The sequence below is a fragment of the Tupaia chinensis genome, unplaced genomic scaffold (genome assembly GCF_000334495.1).
Source record: "Tupaia chinensis unplaced genomic scaffold, TupChi_1.0 Scaffold146584_1, whole genome shotgun sequence".
Classification (NCBI taxonomy): Eukaryota; Metazoa; Chordata; class Mammalia; order Scandentia; family Tupaiidae; genus Tupaia; species Tupaia belangeri.
The window spans coordinates 574,676-583,991 of NW_006206439.1; the positions used below are offsets into that span (position 1 = coordinate 574,676).

The 9,316-nt window shown below is 44.4% G+C and overlaps 1 protein-coding gene across 2 annotated transcripts in view; it reads right to left on the minus strand.

Moving 5' to 3' along the window:
- The window catches only part of CTDSPL (CTD small phosphatase like), a 171,123-nt gene that overhangs the window by 42,002 nt on the left and 119,805 nt on the right, over window positions 1-9,316 (minus strand). For both annotated transcript variants that reach the window (XM_006168962.3, XM_006168961.3), the window contains exon 2: window positions 1,349-1,503. In XM_006168962.3, coding sequence (XP_006169024.1) covers window positions 1,349-1,503 — 155 coding nt within the window. The remainder of the gene's footprint in view (window positions 1-1,348; window positions 1,504-9,316) is intronic.

A 9,316-nucleotide genomic window follows, 5' to 3' on the forward strand; every position in this document is an offset into this window, starting at 1 on the left:
TTTTTTTTTTTTTTTTTTTTTTAATGGCTGAATAGTATTCCATAGAGTATATGTGCCACAGTTTTTCTATCCACTCATCTGTTAGTGGGCATTTTCTTTCCTTCTTTTTAAGACAGGGTCTGTTCTGTCACGCTGTTCCTGCCTCAGCCTCCTGAGCTGCTAGAACTACAGGCACACATTACTGTGCTCAGCCTTCAGGTTGAGCCAGGAATCGAACCCAGACCTCTCACGCAGCATCAGCCTCCAGAGCAACAGCATCTCCCAGAGCATGCCACCGTGGCCAGACCTGTATTTCTTATTTTGTGAGTTGCCTGCTCATGTCCTTTGCACGTATTATTTGGAACAAAAGGTTTTACAGCTTTTGTGTCCTCAATCTCAACTATCTTCATAATGAATAATCCTCTTTGGCCCTGTCGGTGATTTTTACCTGCCGTTTTGTTATGAGTGAGAGTGATATTGTAATATCTTGCTTACACTTTTATGATGTCTCTCTGCTCACCCTTTTACTTGTAACTGTGTGAGTCACTGTTGCAGTTGTGTCTGTCAGACAGCATGTGGGTGGATTTGGGTTTTTGACTTAGTGTGACAATCTGACTTTTTTTTTTATTTGACACATACTAAAGGCTATATAAGCCATACGTTTGCTATTAAACAGGTAGGTAAGCTCAATTATATTTATGGTCAGCTCTTCTCCATGTTTCTTTTTCTCTATTTCTGAGTCCTCTATAGGCTCTTTAATTCTCTATTTCATGAATTCAACTTCTCAAGAGAGAATGTTAGGAAAATATGAAGTGTCTTGAGCTGTTAAATAGGAATGACTGAGCTATTCATTATCAAAAATGTACATTGTCTTGTTATTTTTTAAATAATTATTTTATTTAACTTTATTTAATTTTTAATTTGACCAGAGAGGGAGAGAGGGAGAGAGAGAAAGAGAGAGAGAGAAGGAAAGTGAGAAAGCAAGCCAAGCAGGTCTGGGAATTGAACCACAGTTGGCCATGTTTTGAGTCCAGGGTCCTTAACCTACATGCCACTGTCCAGCACCCATTTGTTTTTTTTTGAGAGGCGGTGTGGCCATGGTACAATCCCTTCTCTCCATTTCTCCATCCTGCTGGCATTTGGGCAAGCACACGTGTGAACCTGGTGTTTCTTGAGCTGCCAGGGCTGAAATTCAAACCCAAGTGAGCCACGTAGGGTTGGTTTCCCTTGATCATCAGACTATGGCGCCAGCCTCGTTATGTCAAATCTTTAAGAAAATTGTCATACACTCTCACGAAGGCATCTGCCACTTGATGGACAGGCCATGACTGAAGTGCGACTGGGCACACAGCTTCCCGTGAGCACTGACCTTCTGAAGTCCGCCGTTCTCCTCCACCAGCGGTGGGAGCACGCTGGGGCTGCTGGGTGGAGGGGCCTCCACATTATAGTCCCGGAAGCAGCAGAAGAAGGAGCTGAGGATGCTGCGGCTTCTCTGCTTCTTCAGGCTGACGCTGCACTGGGATGCTGGAAAGAGAAACAGAGCACGGTAGCAAGGCAGCATGTACGACATGAGAACTCCGACATGCACTCCCGCCCCAGAACCCGGGTTTCGGGGAGCCCACTCCCGAAGTTACTCTCAAGGACAGTTAATCCAGTGAGACTCGTAGAAGGCCAGCTGGCCGATGGAATCTGACCCTAGTGGCTGGACTGACCTCAGCCCAGCGGGCGCTGCTCACTCATTAACTGACCCATGCTCAGGGTGAGTCACCATCTGCATTCCTGAACCCGGCAGAGGAAGCATTCCCACCCTGCTCTCAGAACGACTTCCAAACAAATGTGTTTTCAGGCACAAATCAGAGTTGACGCTCCCGGGGAAGCGTCTCTTCATGGTGGATACGGAGAAAGAGCCACTTAGAACTAGGCTTTTGGATGCTACCTGCTCACCACGGAAATGACTAACATCGTGAGCTAAAAAAGTGTGACATGGGCGGCAGGAAGGAACCCCCTCCTTAAACTCTGCCACTGGTCAAGAGGTTGGTGGAGACCTGGACCCACAGAGCTCAGGGCTGAAGGTTTCATTACACAAAAAACCAAAAACAGCAGGAGATGAGCTGAACACTGCTTCAGCCCGAGCAGGGCCAGCCTGGACAAAGCCCATTTTCATGAGACCCAGGGCAAGGCTGTGCCCCGGCCTGTCCTGGACCCAGGCATCCGAGGGAGTGTACTAATCTTTTCTGTTTATCCAGGGCTCGAGGCAAGCTGTCACAAGTCAGAAAGAAAAGGCACAAAATGGTAGAGACGAAAAACACACCTCAGGGGAGGAGGCTGACAGCTTGGAGGGTGGAAGCATTTTCCCTGGGAATGTTGGTGGGGCTGTCCCACCACATACCACGTCTGGGTGGGTCAGCAGTGCTCCAAGCAGAGGCCACAGGCAAGGGACCGTGCTGAGGATTAATGGAAAAATCACCAGTGCAGGAAATGATTTAAATCCACAAGATAACCACTGCAGCGATCTCTCCCCAAAAAGCAATTCTGGCACGAGTCTTCTTTGTGTGCACTTTGGAGTGATTTGTGCAGAACTTTTCCTCCCAAGAGATCACAAAACCTTTGCTGAAAGTCTTGGGGGTACACTCTGCGCCAGGAGTGGAACCACATGCATTCCCATGGAAATTTTAATACAGAATGAGAAAGCTGTTTTTCCAGCAACTCCACAGATAAGAATGGTTGGAGCCTGGGTTTGGGCAAATGGCCCAGTCAGTATGGATTTAAGATCCTCACTCATTAAAGATGAGACTTCGAACCATAAATCCCTGGGAAAGCTGGCTTTGTAAATCCTCATGAATCCTAGCTTGCATGTCACAGCATACCGGGTGTTTCATTTCAGGCCCCGAATGCCAGGCCAAGCCAGATAGGCCATGGAGTGAGTCCACCAGGCATGGGGACCTTCCAAGTGACAGCGGTAGGAGGAGAGAATGACCGCTATTTACCAAGAGCCCACCCTCTAGGTTCCACTACTGCTCGAACCTCATCTCGCAAATGCCTCACGGCTACCCAGGGAATCAGGTGTTGTCTCCATCTCACTGCTGAGAAAACACAACCAATACTTGCTTACATCAGGGATTCGAACCCAGCCGGACCTGTTTCCAGTGTGAGAGTTCCCCATGCCCCATGCGGAAGACAACCTTGATCTGATGTAGGTCAGATTAAGAAGGAGGAAGCATGCCAAACGGACGGGAAAAGCAGAGCAATAAACTCACATTTAAGATAAATGATTGCTTAAACCGTTTCATTGTTATTCGGAGTATTTTAATTCATTTTTTTAAGAATTATTTTATTCAAATTTATTTATCGATTTTCATTTGACCAGAGAGAGAGAGGGAAAACGAGAAAGCAAGCCGCCAGGTCTGGGACTTGAACCATGGTCGGCCATGGTGGCAGTCCAGCGCCCTTAACCACCAATCCACCTGCCAGACCCCGAGCATTTTCATTCTTACACTACGTTCAAATTCAACGGACTTTTCCCTGGCTGACAGTACATGTCTCTGCGAGTCAACACGCTGTTGCTCATGGCTGGAGGCTGAGCAGGCTACAAAAAGCACCTTCCCAAATCTTACTTTCTTTTTTCCTTTAACATGTCCTTATTCATTTCTTCCATGAGTGAGAGAGAAAGAGAGAAACAGAGCCCCCAGCAGGGTCGTAAAGCTGAGATTTCCTTCCCATCTCAGCTGGTGTGGGTCATGGGCACGTGTACCTGGCTTACTGAGGGTGGTCTCCAGACTTGAAGTGGGTGCTATTTCTGTGTGTCAGCCTTCCAGAGCACTGCAATTTACAGCAGCACCACCACAGGGCTCCCTAGATCCTATTTTCTTTTTTTAAATGAGGGTCTCATGGGACCAGTGGATGGCGTAACGGTTACATCACTGGACTCCCACGTAGTCGACCACGGTTCAAGTCCTGGACCCGGCAGCTTGAAACTCATGCCAGGCCTATGTGCATGCATGACCAAAATTGCAAGAGGAGAACAGAGAAGGGATTGTGACATGGCCATCCCTTCTGGGGGGTGATTTCTTGCTTTCTGTCTGTTTCTCTGGCAAGTGCACATGTACTATAGCAAAAAATCTAAAAAAAAAAAAAAAAGGAGAAGGTCTCTTTTCTATTACTTACTTAATTTTACTTATCATTATTATTTTTAAAATTTTTGCTACAGGGCATGTGTGCTCACCAAAGAGAGATAAAGTGAGAAAGCAGGCCGCTGCCAAGTTTGGGACTCGAACCATGATCAGCCAGGTCGGAGTCTAGTATCTTAACCAGCACGCCACCTGCTGCTGCCCTCCTTCTTCCCCTCATTCTATTTTCATCAGTGGATCATACAAATCTTCTCCATAACTAACTAATTTAACAAAGTAACCTATACCCTAAAAATATGCTAACCCTGGAGCCAGTAAGACTCTTCTAATCTGCACCATGTGATTCCTCACTCTATCAAAGCTACAAATAGAGCTGGGGGAGTCAGCAAATCAGCCCAGGCTGCATGGAGGCCGTCTCACCCCCAACAGGAAAATGACAGCTCACCTATCTCCTTCCCTGTAGGAGGAGGTGAAGGAGCCCACGTGGGCTTGCTTCCACAGTTGTGGGACGTTTCGGGCTTTTTCTTGTTAAATAAGTCAAGGGCCTCCAGAGCCCTCCAGGAAGCTTGAGGTCATTCCGATTTTCTCAGACTGGTCTACACTCTGAAAACCAGGCTGGGTGGAGAAATGGAAGGATTTCCTCAGGCCTAGCCTCAGGCTCACTCACCATCAATGTTCACTTGTTCTTGAAAAGGCTTTTCGGAGTCTCACAACCCTACCGCTTCCAGCCCCAGCTCTCACTCGGCTCTAACCTAGAAAGTCCTTGATTTTTCTTGGAAAGAATTATTTTAACTTTATTTTTATTTTTTAAATTTGACCAGAGAGGGACAGAGAGAGAAAGAGGAAACAGAAAGTGAAAAAGCAAGCCACGAGGTCCAGGACTCGAACCACAGTCGGCCATGTGGGAGTCCAGTGCCCCCAACCACCACGTCACCTGCCAGCCCACAAAATTCCTTGACTTGCTTATAAACCAGTAAAAGAGTTTTAGTTGATATATAAAATTAAAAATCTATAGGTTAATGGATAAATGTTTGTATTATAACATTAGATCAAAAAAAAGCCAGATATAACATTATAATCTGGTTTAATCATAGCTATGTAAAACAAACTAAAAAAGCTTTTATTTGAGAAAAGATTGGCCAGAAATATGTCAAAATGCTGAGTAACTGTCAGACTATGGGTGTTTATTGGGTCACTGGGAAAGTCAAGATGCGTTTTTCCATAGAAAAACACATCATGACTCTCCCCACAACTCAACACATTGCTTCCAACATTTTCCAAACGTTTTATGGCAATTGATGGCTATGACTTGAACAATGGAAGGAGGGAAGCAAATAGTCCTGTTAAACTTTCAGAAACTTCATGAAGCTCAGGAGAAACCATATCCTATTTCTAAACCTAAACCTTCAGACTTAGCCTACACCAACCTAGTTCACACCTGTGAAGCAAACCAGTGTTTGCAGCCTGGCAGGGGGTCAGTGAGCTACTGCCATGGCCCACACCCACTTCCGGCCTAAGATATCACCAAGGCAGAACATACCCACCAGCTCCAAAACCAGAAGCCACCCATGAGAAAAGGAGGTACCCGAGAATATGTCCTTTCTCTGCTGACAGCTCCCCTTGCCTTCTCTGGCCGCCCACCTAGCCTCTCACGTCCCTGGACGCGCAGATGCAGTTCGGTAGGATCTAGGTTCTATCAATAGATCAGTAAGAGACTCCACCTCTCACCACTGTTCCTCACTCACTTCTGTGAATATTTCCACTGGTAAGACCCATGAAAGGTCATCTGGTGGCCCAGTCATAAAGAGCAATTTCTTTGAGGATACTGAAGATAGTTTAATCATTCATCTCTCTGTTACATTGGTTTTAACAAATCACTTTGGAGGAGTGAAGGAGGTAGCAGCCATTTTAAACATCTGTTTAAAACACTTTGTAAAGATTTTTATTTTTACTTATGCGCGTGCTGGAGAGACAGAGACTGAGAGACAGAAAGCAAGATATCACTCCCCAGGGGGGATGGCCATGCTACAATCCCTTCTACTCCATTCTTCTCTCGGGATCTTGGGCATGCACGCACATGCGCCCAGCATGAGTTTTAAGTTGCCAGGTCCGGGACTCGAACCATGGTCAACTACATGGGAGTTCAGTGATGTAACCATCATGCCATCTCCTGATCCCAAGATTTTAATTTTTTTAAATCATGTTTAGGAGCAAGAAGTCATCAAAAGGCATCCCTAAGTTTTTGTTGCTTTTCCCCAAAACCTTCCCTCTCCTCGCCACACCTGGCCCTGGCCACCTTAATTCCTGGCTTCCTCCATGGAGATTCCTCATCACACTGATATCTCTCCTTCCTCCAGAATCCCACTTCTCCCAGCATTCCTGCTCTTAGGGACCTGGCTCAAAGCCAACATCTTCCACCTATCCATAGAGGCAACCTGTTCCTCAGCCACATGAAGTCCCAAATGAATGTATGTATGATGGCGCCATCTTCAGTCCATAAACTCTCCCGTCAGGCCAGCTTATACACTTGTCTGCTGGGCACCTCCTCCAGATGCTTCCCAGTTAGCAGGTCTAAATGGGGCTCATCATCTCCCTTCTTCACCCAGGGTACCAACCTCCTAGTCTAAACATCCCTTCAGGGCCAGCAGATGTTGTGGTGGTTAAGGACACTGGACTCCCACATGGCCAACTGCGGTTCAAGTCCTGGACCTGAGGGCTTCCTTTCTATTTTCCTTTTCCCTCTCTCTCTCTCTCATTCTTACTCTGTCTGTCCCTCTCTGGTCAAATTAAAATAAATAAAGTAAAAAAAAAAAGAATGTTTTAAAAAAATAAACATCCCTTCTCCCTCTTTCATTAGGTTGTTAGTTCTGACAGCCCCAGTAGCTCATAAATCTATCCTCAGCAACTCCTTGCCCCTGAATTATTTTGGCTGAGGTCATCATTATTTTGCTCCTGGACCACTACTTTAGCACCTTGACTTGTCTCCCTACTGTCAACTCTGCATCCCACAATGAATTATTTTTAATTTTTTTAATTGCCAGAGGGTTCATGTGCTCACCAGAGAGAGACAGAGAGAGAGATGGGTGTGGGAGTTCTGCAATCTCTTCTCGTTCATTTCTCCACGGCATCATGATTTTGGGTACATATACAAACATACGTGGTGTTATTTCTCAAGGCTTCAAGGCTGGAATTTGAACCATGATCAGCCATGTGGAATCTGGCTTCTTTTAACCACTAATCTACAGGATTGGTTCCACAATTAATTCTTGACATGACCCACCTCAGTAAAGACCATGAAGTTAACCAAGATGTAGAATCTCCTAAGTGTCCATCAACGGATGAATGGATAAAGAAAACACGGCATATATATACACAATAGAATACTATTCATTCACCAAAAAATGATACCATCCTATCACCTGAGGTTAAATGGGCAAGCTTGGAGGACATTATGTTAACTAAAATAAGCCAGACACAAAAGGAGAAGTATCTTTCGTATGTAGAAATTGAAAAAATGTGACCTCATAGAAGAAGGGGCTGGGTGGTGGCACAGCAGCAAAGAATGATGCTCTATGAGGCTGACCCTCAAGGGAAGGTCTTGGGTTTGTGTTCAGAGCCCTCCCTGATACAACAGGTATGTGCGTGCATGATCCATGGCTGGCTGAGGCTGAGGGTGAATCATAGCATCAAGACTCTGTTAGGGGTGCCGTCTCTCTCTTACTTGTTCATGAAATAAATAAATACATATAGACGTACAAGTGGAGAGAGGAAGAATTGTTACTAGAGGCTAGGAAGGATTTGAAAGAGGAACAAAGGGATGTTGATTAATGAACAAAATTACAGCTAGCTAAGAGGAACAATTTCTAGTGTTATCAGTAAGGAGAATATATTGTAGTAAGCAACAATTTACTGTATATCTTGAAGTAACTATAAAAGAGGATTTTCAATGTCTAAAACTAGTAATGACCAATGGCTGAAATGAAAGACAAACTAATTACCTTGGTTTAATCATTATACATTGCATTTTTGTACTGTACTTTCAGCATACAAGGTCAGGCCAATCAGAGTCATATGACTGGCTTAGGGAGGGCATACAACCCACCTCGCCTAGAAGTTTGCCCCAGGATTCATGCTAGCAGTATTGAAGGAGATTCTCTTGTTGCTGCTGGGTTTCTTAAGATGATAAAACAAGCCTGGAACTACTGGGGCCAATTATGTCACCTAGAAAGAAGTACCTACCTGAATACAAAGCCAAAATTGAGAAAAAAGTAGCTGAGATACAGAGGGGATTTAATTAAAATTAGACCCTTCTAGAATTTTCAGTTATGTAAGGCAACAAATCACACTGTACTCCCACAAATATGTATAATTATCATATGTTAATAGAAGAAGTTAGTAGACTGTGTGCTGGTTATAGAGGGCTCCAAGTCAACTTGCATGGTTGTAAATACTGACTAAACCAGCAATAATAATATGAGACCTAGGTAAGGTATGTAGGGAGTAGCCTAAATCTGAGCAAACATGGTGACCTTTAAACACATGCAGAAACACGGTTTCATGAGCAGTCATTTGCAGGGCAATGAACATCATTAACATGTGAATACGCTAGCTGCCTCTGCAGAGGCAGAGTAGTATTGGTCAAAGGAAGCCACATGTGTTAATCAGAATAGGCTCAAGAAGATAAAACTTACCTAGGACTACATGGTGCCAGATGTCTTCACATCTCCAGTCAATTAATATCTGGCTTTGCATTCCACTGCCCCTTCTCACTTTTCTGCCCTTTAAAAGAATAAACCTGGGAACAGTGTAGAGCCACGGCTGCCTCCATCAGAAGAGGTGGGATCACCTGATCCTCACTTTTCTCTACTTGTGTGTTCATTGTATTTATTTTTATGTTTATTTTCTAATCTATAGCTGCCTCCTGCTCCCCAAGCATGCATTTGTTCAGCCATGAGGGATATGGCAAGGTACATGACTTTTTGGGCCTCAGTTTCCTTTTCTGCAAAATGGATAATAAAGGTATCCATCTCACAAATTTGTTGTGAGACTTAAATGGGCTTTTATAAAGTACTCAGAACAGTGACTAACACAGGGTAAACTCTCCAAAAATGTTAGTTATTATTATTATCATCACTAGTCTTTTTTTACTTTTTTTTTTTTTTTTTTTTTTTTTTTTTTTTTGGGTTTTTGCTCCCCCCAAAAAAAAAAGA